Below are 19,371 nucleotides of genomic sequence, written 5' to 3' on the forward strand. Positions count from 1 at the left end.
AGGACATTGAGGAATGGAGTAAGAGGAAGTGTGGAATGATAGTATTTTTTTCTCTAGATGGTGAGCTCATTGTGGGCAGGGAACGTTAGTTGTTATATTGTATTCTCCCAAGTGCTCAGTACAGTGCTTTGCACACAGTAAGTGCTCAATAAATGACTGAGAATGAATGAATGAATGAATTCTCTGAGACCAGTGGTATTCAGTGACCAATCACCTCAACCTTACACTATTCTCTCAATCTCTCTAGACTGTAAGATCATTGTGGGCAGGGAATGTGTTGTAGCAAGGGTATGGAAAGAGTTCTCTAGACTCTGAGCTCGTTGTGGGCAGGAAATGCTTCCATTGTACTATACTCTCCCAAGCGCTTAGTACAATGCTCTGCACACAGTAAGCACTCAATAAATATGACTGAATGAAAGTGAATGAATCTGCCTCACTAATTAATAATGATAGTAATTGTGGTATTTGTTAAGTGCTTAGCGCTTAGTACAGTGCCTGGCACATAATAAGTGCTTAACAAATACTACCATTATTATTATTACACCTACCCCTTGGTTGTAGGCTTTTGCAGAGCTGACAACAGATCGTGGTTCTCCGATCCTGGCTATGATATGGAAATTCCTGTCTCAAGAACAGGAGCCAAGGCCATCTCTTCTTATTTAGTTCAGACAGCAGGACAGAGTTCAGACAGCAGGAATTATGCAGCGGGTATTCACAGAGTCCTGGGTTTTTGCTGTCAATCAGGACCATGCCTGCAGGACGGTTGCACGCCGAAGCCTAGTGGAAAGAGCTCGGGCTTGGAAGTCAGAGGACCTGCGTTCTAATCCCGGCTCTGCCACTTGTGGGCAAGTTATTTAACCTTCTGTGCCTCAGTTTCCTCAGCTGTAAAATGAGGATTCAACACCTGCTCTCCTGCCTATTTAGACTGTGAGCACCATGTGGGACCTGATTATCTTGCATCTCCCCCGGGGCTTAGCAAATTGTGTGCACTTTATACACGTTATTGTTATCACCCAGACTGAGCCCCCTCCTTCCTCTCCCCTTCTTCCACCTTACCTCTTTCCCCTCCCCACAGCACCTGTATATAAGTTTGTACGTATTTATTACTCTATTTTATTTGTACATATTTATTCTATTTATTTTATTTTGTTAATATGTTTTGTTTTGTTGTCTGTCTCCCCCTTCTAGACTGTGAGCCCGCTGTTGGGTAGGGACCGTCTCTAGATGTTCCCAGCTTGTACTTCCCAAGCGCTTAGTACAGTGCTCTGCACACAGTAAGTGCTCAATAAATGCGATTGAATGAATGAATGAATGAATTATTAGTAGTATTCCGTGAGCCCCAACAGATACCAATTGGACCTGATTCTCTTGTATCTACCCTAGCACTTGACAAGTACAGTGCTTGGCACATAGTAAGAACTTAAACACCACAATTATTAGTCTTATTGTACTCCACCACAAGGCCAAATAGCTCCATCTACTCAGGCTCAAACAAAACCTTTCAGTCAATCCTGAAAGAGCAGGATATAAAAAGAGAGTAACATGTATATGTAATATTCTCTCCTGAAAGAGAATAAAAGTCTGCCAATCACTTTCAAGGCTCCTTGACTAGATGTGAGAAGCAGCACGGCCTAGTGGATAGAGCATGGGTCCAAGAATCAGAAGGACCTGGGTTCATCCTCCTTTCTCTCCCCACTTATCTATACTTCACCCTGCTGCCTGGATCATCTTTGTGCAGAAATGCTGTGGGCACGTTACTTCCCTCCTCAAAAATCTCCAGTGGCTGCCAGTCAACCTACGCATCAAGCAAAAACTCCTCATTCTCGGCTTCAAGGCTGTCCATCCCCTCACCCCCTCCCACCTCACCTCCCTTCTGTCCTTCTCCAGCCCAGCCCACACCCTCCGCTCCTCTGCCACCGCTAACCTCCTCACTGTACCTCGTTCCCGCCTGTCCCGCCGTCGACCCCCGGCCCACGTCCTCCCCTGGCCCGGAATGCCCTCCCTCCACACATCTGCCAAGCTAGCTCTCTTCCTCCCTCCAAAGCCCTACTGAGAGCTCACATCCTTCAGGAGGCCTTCCCAGACTGAGCCCCCTCCTTCCTCTCCCCCTCCCCACCCCCCCGCCCCACCTCCCTCCCCTCCCCACAGCACCTGTATATATCTTTGTACAGTTTTATTACTCTATTTATTTTACTTGCACATATTTACTATTCTATTTATTTTATTTTGTTAATATGCTTTGTTTTGTTGTCTGTCTTCCCCTTCTAGACTGTGAGCCCATTGTTGGGTAGGGACTGTCTCTCCATGTTGCCAACTTGTGTTTCCCAAGCGCTTAGTACAGTGTTCTGCACACAGTAAGCACTCAATAAATACGATTGAATGAATGAATGAATAATCACTTGTCCACTGTGGGACCTTGGGTAAGTCACTTCATTTCTTTGAGCCTCAGTTCCCCACCTTTGTAATATGAGGATTGAGACTTTGAGCCCCGTGTGGGACAGGGACTGCGTCCAACCTGGTTTGCTTGTATCCACCCCACGCTTAATACACTTCCTGGCACGTTTGAAGTGCTTAGGAAATACCACAATCACAATAATTATTATTATAAACCCTTTGAAGGTTCATGTCCACAAACTCTAACGCAATCTCCCAAGTGCTTTATATAGCTGTCTGCCTAGAATAAGTCCTTACTAATATTTTTGATTGATTGGAGGGAGAAAAAAACAAACTACTAGCACAGTTAAAGAAGAAATGTGAGTTGGGGAAAATTTACGGAGCGGGAGCAAATGTGAGGTCACTCGCATACAGACTGCCTCTACGGAAGCACATGTCTGTCTGTGGCCTGACTATTTCTGTCTTCATGTCAGTGTCTGAGCAGGTTATTTAGGAGCCGGGTTGGGGATGGAACCCAGGGTAGCGGAATCTTGGAAGCGCTGGTTCCAAGAACGTTCTCCATGCTTGTGTGGAACCGGGAGTGTTTGCTGAAATAAACTCTGACCATTGGAAGGAGGCCATTTTCCGAGGGAGGGCTGAGGTAAACAGGTGGAATGGGGCCGACGAGCCAGCGCTTCAGGCCTGCCAGCTTCTCGGTGCAGGGATAAATACCAGACTTCAGTCTTTTGCTATTTTCAAAACTTTCATCACACTCCTGAAACACTAGCTTCATTCATGATCAAAAGCCAGACTCTCTGAGACACGGGCCTCTTGGAAGGTGAGTTGGGGAAAGGAGATAGTAAAAGCATTCAGGGATATATTAAGGAGTCAATCTCTCCTTTCTTTGCAGTTCTTCCTTGACCGTCCTTCTTTCTATTCAAGTCATTCCTGCCTTTACCTCACAGTTTGTGTATGTGTTGGCCCTCTTCTCTCAACTCACACTGTTATTAATAATAATAGTAATAATAATAATAATAATTAGGGTATTTGTTAAGTGCTTACTATGTTCCAGGCACTGTACTAAGCACTGGGGTGGATACAAGCAAATTGGGTTGGACTCAATCCCTGCCCCATGTGGGGCTCACACTCTCAATCCCCATTTTCTAGATGAGGGAACTGAGGTCCAGAGAAGTGAAGTGACTTGCACAAGGCCACACAGCGGACAAGTGGTAGAGCCGGGATTAAGATCAATGACCTTCTGAGTCACAGGCCTGGGTTCTACCCAAATGCAGAGAGCAGCAGGGGACGGTGGAGAAAGGTGAAAGCGAATTATTTCCTTGTCGGTTAAGACTACATTCTTGCAGTGACCCAGGAAAATTCCCCGGGTGCATGAGAAGGAACATCTGGGAGAAGGGGCTCTGTGGATTTTTTAAAATGGTATTTGTTAATCAATCAGTCAATCATATTTATTGAGCACTGTGTGCAGAGCACTGTATCAAGCACTTGGAAGAGTACAAGATCACCGAGTGGGTAGATATGTTCCATGCCCACATCACGTTTAAAATCTAGAGGGGAAGACAGACATTAAAACGAGTAAATATATTATGGACATATACTTAAGTCCTGTGGGGTGGAAGGAGGGGTCAATAAAGGGTGAAAATACAAGTGCGAGGGCAATGCAGAAGGGATTGGGAGAAGAGGAAATGAGGACTTAGTCAGGGAAGGCCTCTTAGAGGAGATGGGCTTTCAACCGGGCCTTGGAGAGGAGGAGGGTAATTGTCGGATAGGAGGAGGGAAGGCATTCCAGGCCAGAGGCAGGACGTGGGCGAGAGGTCAGAAGTGAGATAGACGAGAATGAGGTACAGTGAATGTGTTGGCATTAGAGGCACGAACTGTGCAGGCTGGGTTACAGTACGAGAGTAGTGGGGATTTACTGATAGATTGAATATATGGGTTGAACGAGACAGGAGAGTCAAGGATTACGCCAAGGTTACGGGATGGTGCTGCTGTCTACGGAGATGGGAAAATCAGGGGGAGGAAAGGGTTTGGGTGGGAAGATAAGGAGTTCCATTTTGGACATGTTCAGTTTGAGGTGACGGCAGGACATTCAAGTAGAGATGTCTGGAAGGCAAGAGGAAATGTGAGACTGTAGAGAGGGAGAGAGATCAGGGCTGGAGATGGAGATTTGGGAGTCATCTTTATAGGAGTGGTAGTTGAAGCCACGGGAGCAAATGAGTTCTCCAAGGGAGTGGGTATCAATGGCGAATAAAAGGGGACCCAAAACTGAACCTTGAGAGAGACCCAGAGTTAGGGGATAATTAGGGGATGAAAGAGACAGAGAATGAGTACCCAGGGAGAGAGCAGGAGAACCAGAAGAGGTGAATGAAGCCGAGGTTAGATAATGTTTCCACAAGGGAGTGGTCAACAGTGTACAAGGCAGCTGAGAGATCGAGGAGGATTAGGATGGAGTAGAGGTCGCTGGATCGGGCAAGATGGAGATCATTTGTGACACTGAGAAGGCCATTTCTGTGGAGTGAAGGGGACGGAAGCCAGATTGGAGGGGGCCATGGAGAGAATTAGAAGAACTTGAGACAGAGGCTGTAGGCAACTCACTCTAGGAGTTTGGAGAGGAATAGTAGGAGGAAAATGGCAGTGACAACTTCAGCGAGCCGAGGTATCAAGGGAGGGTTTTTTTTTTTTTTTAGGATAGGGAAGACATGAGCATGTTTGAAAGTAGTGGGGAAGAAGCCACTGGAGAGCAAACAGTTGAAGATGATAGTTGGGGAAGGAAGAAGGGAGAGAGTAAGTGTTTTGATGAGGTGTGAAGGGATGGGGCTGGATGAGCAGGTGGAGGGGGCTGATTATTGGAGAAGGCAGATCTCTTGAAATACCACTGGGAAGGATGGGACAGTTGAAGAAGGGGCAGGAGGAGGGAGGGACTGGAAAGAAGCAGGGGAGATTTTAGGGAGCTCATGCCTGGTAGTTTCAATTTTCTCAATAAAGACATACTCTCCCTCCCTTCAAAGCCTTATTGAAGGCACGTGTCCTCTGAGAGGCCTTCCCTAACTAAGCCCTCGTTTCCTCTTCTCCCGTCTTCTGCGCTGTGCTGATTTGCTGCCCTTATTCATTCCCCCTCCCAGCTGCACAGCACTTATGTCCAAATCTGTCATTTATTTATTCATTTATTCTGTCTCCCCCTCTAGACTGCAACCTCGTTGTGGGCAAGGAATGTGTCCATTTGTTGCTATACAGAACTCTCCAAAGCACTTAGTACGGCGCTCTGCACACAGTAAGCACTCAATAAATATGAATGAATGACTGAATGATAGGACTGTATTCAACCTGATTTGCTTGTATCCTCCCCAGCACTTAGAACACTGCCTGGCACATAGTAAGCACTTAACAATTATTATTATTATTATTATTATTATTATTATTATTATTATTACCACCCTGAGCTCCCCCAAGGAGGAGCTGGGCCAGGGTCAGCTGCTCTTTATGCCCAGGGGTTAACATGGCTCTCTTCACAGGCCAGATCCCCAATCCCAGATACAGCTGCTTGAATTAATTCAATCGTATTTACTGAGTGCTTACTGTGTGCAGAGCACTGTACTAGGCACTTAATTCTTGGCTCTTTTCTGGGACTAAGGAGTTAGAAATTCCTTGTGCTGCCAAGCTATACACTGTATTCCAAGAGCAGAGCACTTATTCTTTCCACAATACTTTTTTTCCACTTCATTTGTAGGATGTTAAGATCCAGAATTATGTGGAAACTTGCTCTCCAGCGAATACACTTTCTAGAAATGCAGAATCAAAGATCACTCTTAAACGGTGCGCACAGCCATATAAACTTATATTTTGTGGAATGTGATTTCAAAATAGGTTCATCAAAGGTTGGCGAGCTGTTGTCGTTTTTTTCCCAGTTCATTTAATAAAGACCATGACCGATGTTCTTTTTTCAGCCCTAAAGCCCGAAGAGGATCGCTCTGCAATTCTGTGGTTTGACTTTCAGGTTTGTGGTAAAGTCAAAACCATGTTGTTTTTGCAGTTAGTCGAAAGTTAAACGGAACTGCAAATAGCTAACCCTGTAATAGCGTAAGTGCTAGTCAGGACAGGGAAAATGACATTTTTTCCCCCGTCCACTTCCTCTGCAGTTCTCCAGATGGCACTAAAACACTTCTTCTGTCTGCCTTTATTGCTAGATCTTCTAAGAACCCGGTAATTGCTTAAACCATTTTAGACGATGATGTCCCATCACTCCTTCCCAACTATCAGATCAGCAGAAAGCGTAAAGATACTAATATTTTTGAACAATTTAAGCCCAAAATTCCAACAAATGATTACCGCCCCCCCCCCCCCCCCCCCCCAACTGAAATCTACACAATCCAGTAAAAGCCATTTCTGAGACCACTGCAAAGAATCTTTCTGGAATTCGAAAAATATCCGGATCAAACCTTTATCACCCTGGTTTCTTCTGGCTTTTTAGATTACTCTTGATCAGATGACAAATGGCAATATCTTGGAACAGTGTAGATGAAACAGCATTTTGAAATGTAAATAACAAGAGCCACGGGTCATGTATCACAGACAGGTTACCTCCAAAATTCATAGCACTGTTATGGTCCCTAAATGGGATAGGATCCCCCCTTATTTAATAATAATAATAATAATGGCATTTATTAAGCGCTTACTACGTGCAAAACACTGTTCTAAGCGCTGGGGAGGATACAAGGTGATCAGGTTGTCCCACGGGGGGCTCACAGTCTTCATCCCCATTTTACAGATGAGGAAACTGAGGCACAGAGAAGTGAAGTGACTTGCCCAAAGTCACACAGCTGACATTTGGTGGAGCCGGGATTTGAACCCATGACCTCAGACTCCAAAGCCCGTGCTCTTTCCACTGAGCCACGCTGCTTCAATCCACTCCAGCGAGGCTGAGTTCACTTGTCAGGTTTGTGAATATTCCTCTTTGATTTCCAATTCCATCAGCTCACTTCTTTTTAAGAGCCAAATATTTAGGGCCTTTGTAGACTGAGGGAAAAATGGTTAGAAAAAAATTCCTGCTGCTACACAAGACGGAAGGTGAAACACTGATGTACTACAAAGACTTTCCCCCATCTCTTTCTCTACTGCTTTTGTGAACTCAAAAACATCAACAAAATCGAGAGAGGCCAGAGATAACCGTAATTGGATCTCGAGTAATTCAGGGGTGAAGTTGCAGACTTTAGGCTTTTAAAATTACATCGGTACATCAAAAGAATGTTTGACATGCTACCTTTTAGAGAGGGTGATGGAGTCATTCAGTTTGAAAGCAGGGTCTGTTGCCAAACTCTAGTACGATTCATAAGGTTACCCCCTTTCTCACTAACCCTCCAAATTCCCATTACGCCAGGGTAGAGGAGCAGAGGCGCGGAGAGCAAGTCGACCCACTCTGATATACTGCACTCTTTCACGTGCTCGGTGCAGTGCTCTGCACAAGGTAAGTGCTCAATAAATACCATTCCGTGATTAAAATGATCACTCTAATGATGCTAAAGCTCAATAAACACCCCACTCTGAGTTGGCACTCAAAGAGATTTTAAAGGCGGGCATCAAAGCAAGAGAGGGGAAACCACAAGCTTCTCCTTGGTCAGAGAAATAAGAGCCACTGTCTTACGTCGCAGACACATTAAGAAAATAGACGTCAGTGATGGAAACATGAAACTGACTTACGATGAGCATGGGGTGTTGCGGTCTTGACTCTTTGGCTCAGCGTCGCATTTCTCTTCAGAAAAAAAAGGAAAGAATGGAGAACGTGTGAATCATCATCATCATCAATCGTATTTATTGAGCGCTTACTGTGTGCACAGCACTGTACTAAGCACTTAGTACACTTAACGCTTAACAGCATTACACTTGACAGTACACTTAACAGCGCTCAGCACTGTACTTAGCGCTTGTGTGAATGACAGTTATGCTTCAAGATTTCAGATGCAAATATATTTTCAGCCATCATCAATTTTCGGAATGGCCTTCACTGACCGAGCCCCGGCTTTGCCCCTAATTTTTTTCTCTGCTCTGAACTGCCTTAGCTCTAATTGCTAAGTGGGTATTGAAGTGCTCTTCATGAATAATCAGAGAGCTCAGGGAAAGGCAACGGTATATATAAGCTGTCTTCAGTACTGGAAGGAGTTACCTCTGATGGTGAAGTTCACTTCCGAGCATGTGTGTGAGTGAAAAGGCCAGTGTGGGATTCCCAGTCCCAGCCAAGCTGGGCACACAAAATGGTAGTACTTTGTGGGGTTTTTTGCGCTTGAGGTTGGCAGGCGTTGAGGCGGTTTACATGGGTTCCAATTCTGCCTCTGTCACTTGTCTGCTGCGTCACCTTGGGCAAGCCACTTAACTTCTCTGTGCCTCCTCTGTAAAATGGGGATTAAGACTGTGAGCCCCACATGGGACAACCTGATTACCTTGTATCTACCTCAGTGCTTGGAACAGGGCTTGGCACCTAGTAAGCACTTAACAAATACCATAATTATTATTACTCTTTTCTCTTTACTTAGGAAAGGAGTCAGTACTGGCAAAGTGTGAATAGCGTACGGATGAATTCTGCTGTCGCTCCATTTTGTCAAACATCTAAAGCCCTAAACTTTATTCTGGTCTTCTCCCGTCGGAGCATCTCTCACAAGGTGGGGCACGTCAGACCTTTAGTCGCAAAGGACATTGAATCTTGCCCTCTGACAAACTCCCTCTTTGAACCGAACCTCCTTCCAGAACACCACTCTCACATTTCAGGATCACTCTACTAACAGTCAGTGAGATCCTGACCCTTTATCAATCAATCAATCGTATTTATTGAGCGCTTACTGTGTGCAGAGCACTGTACTAAGCGCTTGGGAAGTACAAGTCGGCAACACATATAGACAGTCCCTACCCAACAGCGGGCTCACAGTCTAGAAGGGGGAGACAGAGAATAAAACCAAACATACTAACAAAATAAAATAAATAGACTAGATATGTACAAGATAAATAAATAAATAAATAGAGTAATAAATATATACAAACATATATACATATATACAGGTGCTGTGGGGAAGGGAAGGAGGTAAGGCGGGGGGATGGAGAAGGGGACGAGGGGGAGAGGAAGGAAGGGGCTCAGTCTGGGAAGGCCTCCTGCTCAGTCTGGGAAGGCCTCCAGTGCTTACTGTGTGCAGAGCACTGTACTAAGCGCTTGTCAACATCTTCTGAAGTCATCTGAGTGCTTTAAGGCACTTTAATAATAATATTATTGCTGCACTCTAGCAATTCTCTTCTCCCTAGGCATCCTTGCCCCTCCTCCCACTACAACCCAGCCCACCCACCCGACTCCTCTAACACCAACCTACTCGCTGTGGTTCAATCTCATCCCTTTCATTACGGATTCCTTCCTTATGCCCTCAGAGAAGCAGCGTGGCTCAGTGGAAAGAGCCCGGGTTTGGGAGTCAGAGGTCCTGGGTTCTAATCCCAGCTCCGCCACTTATCAGCTCTGTGACTTTGGGCAAGTCACTTCACTTCTCTGTGCCTCAGTTACCTCATCTGTAAAATGGGGATTAAGACTGTGAGCCCCACGTGGGACAACCTGATAACCCTGTATCTCCCCCAGCGCTTAGAACAGTGCTTGGTACATAGTAAGCACTTAATAAATACCATCTTTCTTATGTCCCCTCTTCTTCCCAGAACTCCCTCCTCCTTCACTTCTGGAAGACCTCTTAGTACTTCCCCCTTCTTCAAAGCCTTACTCAAATCTCCTCTCCTCTGGGAGGCCTTCCCTGATTAATCTCTCATCATCATCATCATCAATCGCATTTATTGAGTGCTAACTGTGTGCAGAGCACTGTACTAAGCGCTTGGGAAGTACAAGTTGGCAACATATAGAGACAGTCCCTACCCAACAGTGGGCTCACAGTCTAAAAGGGGGAGACAGAGAACAAAACCAAACGTACTAACAAAATAAAATAAATAGAATAGATATGTACAAGTAAATCTCCCCAGCTTATTCACCTCCCTACTCTGCAACCACTAAGCACCTGAGTTCTCAGTCCCTAAGCATTTAGGGACTCACCTATCCCCATCCATCAGGGCACTTTATGTACAGTAAAGTGATGTGGTCTAGTGGCTAGAGCATGGGCCTGGAAATCAGAGGACCTGAGTTCTAAACTTGGCTCCGCCACTTACCCGCTGTGTGACCTTGGGCAAGTCACTTCACTTCTCTGTGCCTCAGTTCCCTCAGCTGCAAAATGGGGATTCAATATCGGTGCTCCCTCCTACCTAGAATGGGAGCCCCGTGTGGGACCTGATTATCTTGTATCTGCCCCAGCACTTAGTACAGTGTTAGGCACGTAGTAAGCGCTAATGATAATAATGATGGTATTTGTTAAGCGCTTCCTATGTGCCAAGCACTGTACTAAGCGCTGGGGTGGATACAAGCAAATTGGATTGGACACAGTCCCTGTCCTCATGGGGCTCACAGTCTCAATCCCCATTTTACAGATGAGGGAACTGAGGCACAGAGAAGTGCAGTGACTTGCTCAAGGTCCCACAGAAGACAAGTGGCAGAGCTGGGATTGGAACCCGTGACCGCTATTATCATTATTCCGCTCTTTTGCTTTCCTCTTCCTGTAGTTTATTTCCGTGTCTGTCTCCCCTGCGAAACTGTTCCTTGAATGCAGGGATCATGTCTACCGACCCTCCCGTACTCTCCTTCGAGCTGAGTACGGTGCTCAGCATCGAGTAAGTCCTCAGGACGTGCTCTGGATTGCTCGCCGGGTCTTCTATGACTAAATATCCAGTTGTCGGTTCCAAAGGGAATAAGGGACTAACAGTGATAAGAAGAAGAACTGTGGTATTGTTAAATGCTTATTATACTCCAATCAATCAATGGTAGATTGACTGAGAAGCAGCGTGGCTCAGTGGACAGAGCACGGGCTGTGGAGTCAGAGGTTATGAGTTCAAATCCCAGCTCTGCCAGTTGTCAGCTGTGTGACATTGGGCAAGTCACTTAACTTCTCTGTGCCTCCGTTCCCTCATCTGTAAAATGGGGATCAAGACTGTGAGCCCCCCATGGGACAACCTGATCACCTTGTAACCACCCCAGCGCCTAGAACAGTGCTTTGCACATAGTAAGCGCTTAATAAATGCCCATTATTATTATCATTATTATTATTATTGACTGTAAGTCTCTAGATTGTAAGCTCTTTATGGGCAGTGATTGTCTCTCTGTATTGCTGTATCGTACTTTCCAAGTGCTTAGTACAGTGCTCTACACGCAGTAGCTCAATAAATATGATCAATTGAAATACGACTGATTGAATGGTATTTATTGAGCACTTACCATGTGAGGAGCAAAGGACTAGACGCTTGAGAGAATACAATACAACAGAGTTGGTAAGCCCTGTATAAGTACTGTGATAGACACAATTCCCTCAGGTTGGACCCAGTCCCTGTTCTACAGTTTAAGCCACAGGGAGGATTCTAGACTGTGAGCCCACTGTTGGGTAGGGACCGTCTCTATATGTTGCCAACTTGTACTTCCCAAGCGCTTAGTACAGTGCTCTGCACACAGTAAGTGCTCAATAAATATGATTGATTGATTGATTGATTGTTCATTCTCTTCCCCCGCCCCCATCTCTGGAGGGGACCCCTCCTTCTCCTGCTCCCCTAAGTCACAGAGAAAGGCGAGTCTGCCCGCTCAACTGCCCCATCTCTGTCTCTCACCTTATTAATAATAATTAGAATAATAATTAGGGTACTTGTGAAGCGCTTACTATGTGTCAAGCACCATTCTAAGCGCTGGGGTAGTGAATCTGGTCTGACGCAGTTCCTGTCCCATTTGGGGTTTACCCTCTTATCTGCGTTTTACGGATGAGGTAAGTGAGGCCCAGAGAATTTACGTGACTTGCCCAAAGTCCCACAGCAGACGTGATGCGGAGTCAGGATTAGAACCCAGGTCCTTCTGACTCCCACGCCTGTGAATCTTCTGTTTGCTGCACTGTCCCGCTCCACCCTGACCATCGGCTCCAACCCTCCTGTCAGTCAGTCAGTCGTATTTACTGAGCGCTTACTGTGTACAGAGCACTGTACTAAGCACTTGAGAGAATACAAAATGACAGATCTCAACCACGCACCAGTGTGTTCCTGAAATAAGTTAATTTCTTAGTGTTGTCTACATTTGTGCACCACAAGAGTAAAGCTCTCACCAGTCAGAGGCTACTAGTGGGACCGATTTGGGTTAGTGAAGGATGGAAGCAGTGTGTCCCAGGGGAAATCAATCAATCAATCAATCGTATTTATTGAGCGCTTACTGTGTGCAGAGCACTGTACTAAGCGCTTGGGAAGTACAAGACCACAGGTCTGAATGACAGAAGACCCGGGAAGCAGCATGGCCTAATGGGCAGAGCAGGGACTTGGAAGTCAGGAGGACCTAGGTTCTATTCCCAGCTCAGCCACTCATCTGCTGTGTGACCTTGGGTAAGTCACTTCACTTTTCTGGGCCTCAGTCACCTCATCTGTAAAACGGAGATTAAGATTGCGAGCCCCATGGGGGACAGGGACCATATCCAAGCTGATTATCTTGTATCTATCCAGCCACTTTGAATAGTGCTTGACACAGAGTAAGCGCTTAATAAATAACATTATTATTATCATTATTAATCCCAGTTCCACCACTTGCCTACAGTGTGACCTTGGGCAAGTCACTTCAACTCTCAGTGCCTCCATTTCCTCATCTGTAAAATGGAGACTAAGAGGGTGAGCTCCATGTGGGACAGGGGCTGTGTCCCACCCAATTACCTTTTATCTACCCTAGCGCTAAATGCAGTGTCTGGCATATAGTAAGCACTTAATAAATGACACAATTGTTGTTATCATTATTATTACTATCATCCCAGCTCTACCACTTGCCTACTGTGTAACTTTGGACAAATCACTTCATTCCTCAGTGTCTCAGTTTCCTTATCTGCAGAATAGGGATTCAATACCTGTTCTGCCTCCCTCTTTGGACTGTGAGTCCCAGTCCAGGGGACTCTGTCCGACCTGATTATCTTCCATAATCTACTCCAGTGCTTAGTACAGTGCTTAGCACATAGTAAGGCTTTAAAAAATACCACAATTACCACAATTATTAGGTGTGCAGCCCTGAGCCTCAGCCACACCGCAACCCGCCCTTCCTTCACAGCCCTCCTAAAAAGGCTCCTCCTCCATGAAGCTCTCCCTGACCAACCCCTACATCCATCATCATCACCTGGCCCTCAGCCTTCCGGTGGCTATCTGCTCATTTCATTTAATTTAGTCATCATCATCACTCATCAATGGGATTTACTGAATGCTTACTGAGTGCAGAACACTGTACTAAGTGGTTGGGAGAGTATAATAAAATACAGCTTACGGTCTGGTGAGGGGTAGACATTAATAGAAAGAAATATTATGCATTATATACCTATGGAATGGGCTACTTATGTTACTATCGGTTGTACCTAAACTTTAACCTGTGTTGGCATTGCATGTCTATAATCTGTGTCTGCCTGTTTGCCCCACTAGATGACAGATTTCTCGTTTTTCTACAAAAACGTTCAGGCCACGTCTCCCCACTCCTCAACAACCTCCGGTACTTGCCCATCCCCCTTCGCGCTGAACAGAAACTCCTCACCATTGACATTAAAGCAGTCCATCACCTTGCCCGCTCCTTCCTCATCTCGCTACTCTCGTACTACAGCCCAGACCACACACTTTGCTCCTCTAATGCTCACCTTCTCACTGTACCTCTATCTCGTCTATCTCGCCGCTGACTTCTCACCCATGTCCTGCCTCTGGCCTGGAACGCCCTCCTTCCTCATATCCGACAGACAATTACCCTCCCTGCCGTGAAAGCCTCATGGAAGGCCCATCTCCTCCAAGAGGCCTTCCCTGACTAAGCTTCTTCTACTCCCTTCTGACTTGCTCCCTTTATTCATCCCCTCTCCTAGCCCCACAGTACTTATGCCCATATCTGTCATTTATTTATTTATATTAATGTCTGTCTCCCCCTCTAGATGTGCAACGTCATTTGGACTGTGTCGGTTTATTGTTATACTGCACTCTCCCTAGCGCTTAGTACAGTGCTCTGCACGCACAAAGTGCTCAATAAATGTGATTGGCTGACCGACTGACTGACTAATGTTGGCTTAGCAGAAGGAAGTGCAGAGTTGGAGCAGGCCAGGGTGATTTTGAAGCGGCAGAAATCCAATTCAGGAGAACTACGAACACTCCTGGTAGCCTCTCAATTTCTGCTGCCAGTTGCCCACAGATTGTCAGTGGGAGAGAAGCTCCCACGGATCAACTGTGCTCTTCCTTCTGGCCTCCTCTTCCTGTGATTGAATTCACGGTCACCCACAAATTCCTCATCTCTGGAGTCCCTGCCCTAGGCGAAACCAGATGCAATTAGGTGATCTGGCGTGGCTTCTCACCAGCCGGCTTCCCTTGCTCTGCTGAAGGGCTTTTTTCGGGGAGAACAGCTGCTCCCTCATAGCACTATCCCCTCGCACTATCCCCTCCGGGGTCTCTTCCCTCCACACCCAAAGGGTGACCGCTCACTTTCAAAGCTACATCACCTGGCCCGGAGTGCCTGGTGATCGGAGAGTGGTGCTCTCAGTAGGCCGGGCGGGTCACGGAACGAACAAGGATGCAGTCTTTGCTGGCAGGTTTTAATGACCCGAACAGAGTCGGTCATGTATTTTTAATTCCTAGAACAAGATTAATCCCCCTCCGTGGGGCCAGAGGAGAACTGCAATAAAAGCCTTGTTTCCCAGGGAAATTCTGCTCTTCCTCCGACAACAGGGCCTGTCTGCTGACCGGCTGGACGTGATTTCCCCCTCCGTTTCCCTGTCATCTACCTGTTTTTGGAGGGGGTGTGGGTCTTCCCCGGAGAGGCACTGTTTTTCTTCGAAACCACCCCCTAGGGCTCGACGTAATTTGGTTAGGAATCTTACGGTTGGTTTGCTTTCCCCATTCACTTCCCTTTTCCTTTGGGAAATTCATCATTCGTCCCGTTTCATCTTCATCCCGTTTGTGCTCGGTGCCCGAGGGCCGGGGAAAGAGTTTTGTTTTTGGCGGCAACGGGGAGGAAGGGGCAGGGGGCAGATCTGGAGCTGGTTGTGAGCTTGCTTGGGTCTCTCCTGCTGCTTCTCGCCTCTGGGTATTGGGTAGGACTAGAGAGAACATCGGGGGGAGGCAGAACGGGCAGGGACTTCTATATCTACCGTAAAGGCTTGGCTCGGGGCTGAGCATGCCTTCACCTTCTGCTGTGTGGCCGAGGGCAAGTCACTTCACTTCTCTGGGCCTCGGTTACTTCTCGGTAAAATGAGGATTGAGACCATGAGCCCAAGTGGGACAGGGACTGGATCCAACCCGATTTACTTGTATCCACCCTAGCGCTTAGTATAGTGCCTGGCACTTAAGAAATACCATCATCATCAATCCTATTTCATTCACTCATTCAATCGTATTTATTGAGTGCTTTCTATGTAGCGCTTGGGAGAGTACAATACAACAATAAACAGACGCATTTCCCGCCTACAACAGAGTGTGTGTGTGCGTTACATTTAAGATCGTATCCATGGGCATGTGGGTCTATCTATCAATCAGTGGAATTTCTTGAGCACTTCTTAATAATGATGGTATTTGTTATGCGCTTACTATGTGCAAGGCACTGTGCTAAACGCTGGGGTGGATACAAGCACATCAAGTTGGACACAGTCCCTGCCCCACGTGGGGATCACAGTCTCAACCCCTATTTTCCAGATGAGGTAACAGAGGCCCAGAGAAGTGAAGTGACTGGCCCAAGGTCACACAGCCAACCCGCGGCAGAGCTGGGATTAGGAACCTATGACCTTCTGACTCCGAGGGTCGTGCTTTGTCCACTATGCAAGGCTGCTTCCTGTGTGCAGAGCACACGGAGAGGATGACTGATTTAGCAGAAACGATTGCTGTCCTTACTGAGCTTGCAACCCAGCCTGGCTTTCTCGCCTTTTCTCTTCTCCCCTCTCCCCCAGTCCCCCAGGCTCAACCTTGGAACCACCTGCAGGTCTGCCATTCTTTGAACCCAGGCGTTCTGGTCATTTTATCAGTGGCCTGAATGCAGGGGAGTGAATCTCTCCCACCCCTCTGCCCCAATTTGGGGCCCTGAACTGATGCATTGGGAGAAAATACTCAAGCCTTGTGTGAGACAGGAACTGTGTTCAACCTGATTATCTCCTATCTACCCCAGTGCTTAGTACAGTGTTTGGCACACAGTAAGTGCTTAACATAGGCCATTCCTCCTCAGAGCTCTTCCTTTCCCCAAGCAATCCAGAATGGGAGACTGAATCTCCCCTACCCACACCGGTCCCAAAATAGCACTGACCAAAGGGCTGAAGGCCTGGGACCAATAGACTCTTTGTCCCTCTGATTTTTCCCCCTCCTCCTTCATTCACTCCACCTTCAACCTCTGGCCTACCAACACACAGAATCCACATCTCTATCAAGTCCAGCTGCAGAGAGAGACAGTTCTTACTTTGAATAAGGTGTCCGGTGGAAACATGCTGAGAGTCCTGAAATAATAAAAGAGGATCAATTAATGCTTGCGTCAAAAGCAAATATCTGTCAAAAGCAACAAGTGATTTGAAAACAAGTGCTCCGACTGGCCATTGGTCATCTAGCTATTGCCCAAAATGGCCAGATTGCTACTGACCTGAAACCAAACGGTTCCAAGAAATGCCTCTCTGGGGTCACAGACACCATTCTCCTTTGCTTTTTACTGCCTTTCATCTGATCCCATTTCCCTACTTGCTGCTGGCCCTCTCCCCCAACCCTCAAGAAATCCTTTAGTATAATAATAATTGCGGTATCTGTTAAAGCACTTACTGTGTGCTGCACTGTACTAAGCACTAGAATGGATACAAGCAAACTTATTGTATTTTGTTGATATGTTTTGTTTTGTTCTCTGTCTCCCCCTTCTAGACTGTGAGCCCACTGTTGGGTAGGGACCGCCTCTATATGTTGCCAACTTATATTTCCCAAGCGCTTAGTACAGTGCTCTGCACACAGTAAGCACTCAATAAATACGATTGAATGAATGAATGAAAAGCAAATCGGGTTAGACACAGTCCCTGTCCCACATGGGGTTCACAGTCTCCATTTTACAGATGAGGGAACTGAGGCACAGAGAAGTGAAGTGGAATCCATGACTATCATTATCATCATGGTACCTCTTAAAGTGCTGACTATGTGTCGAGCACTCTTCTAAGGCCTGAGCACTGCTTTAAGCACTTTAGTGTCCTCTTTGATACTCACCCCAGCCCCACGGCACTCAGGTAAATATTCTTAAACTTTCCTATTTTCCCCTATCCCTAATTTATTTTAATCTCTGTCTCTCCCTGTAGACTGGAAGCTCTGAGAGCCGGGATTTTGTCTACCAACTCTGCTGTAATGTACTTTCCCAAGTACTTGGTACAGTTCTCTGCACACAGTAAGTGCTCACTGATTGACTGATCCTTGAATCGGACCTTAGATTCTACTCACAGATACCATCATTATTATTATTGTTATTATTATTATCTGAGAGGCAGTGAAAGGCTCCGGTCTTCTTTGCCAAGTGTGATTTGTAGTCAAGTCTTTGGAAAAAACTGCCAGAGTTACTACTCTTTTATACGTTTTTAAATGAGAATGTAAAAGCCAAGGATGTTTTTTTCCCCATTTAATATTACTTGACCGCAAGTCAAGAGATTCCTTGCTCTCTCTCAGATCTTACATTCAGGTTCTTTGCTGCATCCTGTTGCTCTTTTCCCTACAACATTTCCTAGAAATAATAATAATAGTAATTATGGTATTTGTTATGTGCTCACTATGTGCCAGGCACTGTAAAAAGCGCTGGGGTCGGTAAAACTTCACACTTGTTTCTCACAATTTTTAGGGTCGTAAAATGGGAAACATAATGATGCTTATTGTGCCTACTCACAACTATCTAGAATAAGAAATTCCACGGGGAGATTAAACAGTAGTAATTGAGAAGCAGGTGACCTACTGAAAGAGCAATAATAATAATAATAATAATTGTGGTATTTGTTAAGTGCTTACTGTGTGCCAGTCACTGTTCTAAGCACTGGCATGGATATAAGCAAATCATGTTGGCCATAGTCTCTGTCCTACACAAGGCTCACAGTCTTAATCCCCATTTTACAGATGGGGGAACTGAACCACAGAGAAGTGAAATGACTTATCTAAGGCAACAAGTGGCAGAGCCAGGATTAGAGCCCATGACCTTCTAGGTTTCACTACACCAGGCTGTCGCTTAGATGACATCAGCTTTTGGAGGAGCGTGGAGGAGCAGTCAGAGTGGTTGGTGTTTCCATGATGCTTGACATGCCAGTGGAGTGTCTGAAAATATTGTCGGTTGCTTTGTCTCCGCTTGAGGATTTTTAAAGCTACCTTCATATTTAAAAGCCCACAGAGAATGAACCAAATGTTTTTTTTTTGTGTTTCTGTTAGCAGTATTTGTTAAGAGCTTATGATGTGACAGGTCGGTGGAATGTCTGAAAACATTACTGGTTGCTGCTTCTCACCTTGTGGATTTTTAAGGCCACCTTCATGGTTAGAAGCCCACAGAGAATGAACCTAATGTTTGGGGGTTTTTTTAACAGTATTTGTTAAGTGCTTAATGCGTCAGGCACTGTACTAAGCTCTGGGATAGATACAAGCTAATCAGGCTGGACACAGTCCATGTTCCATGTGGGGCTCCCAGTCTTAATCCCCATTTTACAGATGAGGTAAGTGAGGCACAGAGAAGTTAAATGACTTGCCCAAGGCCACCCAGGGGATCAGTGGCAGAGTCAGGATCAGAACTCAGGTCCTCTCACTTCCAGGCCCAGGCTCTTTCCTCTAGACTGTAAGCTCACACTGGGCAAGGAATTTGTCTGTTATACTGTTGGGTTGTACTCTCCCAAGTGCTTTGCACAGTGCTCTGCACAAGGA

General features: G+C 46.0%; 1 protein-coding gene across 1 annotated transcript in view; it reads right to left on the reverse strand.

The window, feature by feature from the left end:
- AFF3 (AF4/FMR2 family member 3) overlaps nt 1-19,371 on the reverse strand; it is a 318,921-nt gene that overhangs the window by 118,514 nt on the left and 181,036 nt on the right. The window contains exons 6-7 of the mRNA XM_038761937.1: nt 16,916-16,952; nt 8,086-8,137 (exon numbers count right to left, since the gene is read on the reverse strand). Coding sequence (XP_038617865.1) covers nt 8,086-8,137; nt 16,916-16,952 — 89 coding nt within the window. The remainder of the gene's footprint in view (nt 1-8,085; nt 8,138-16,915; nt 16,953-19,371) is intronic.

This window comes from Tachyglossus aculeatus, chromosome 20 (assembly GCF_015852505.1).
Source record: "Tachyglossus aculeatus isolate mTacAcu1 chromosome 20, mTacAcu1.pri, whole genome shotgun sequence".
NCBI lineage: Eukaryota > Metazoa > Chordata > Mammalia > Monotremata > Tachyglossidae > Tachyglossus > Tachyglossus aculeatus.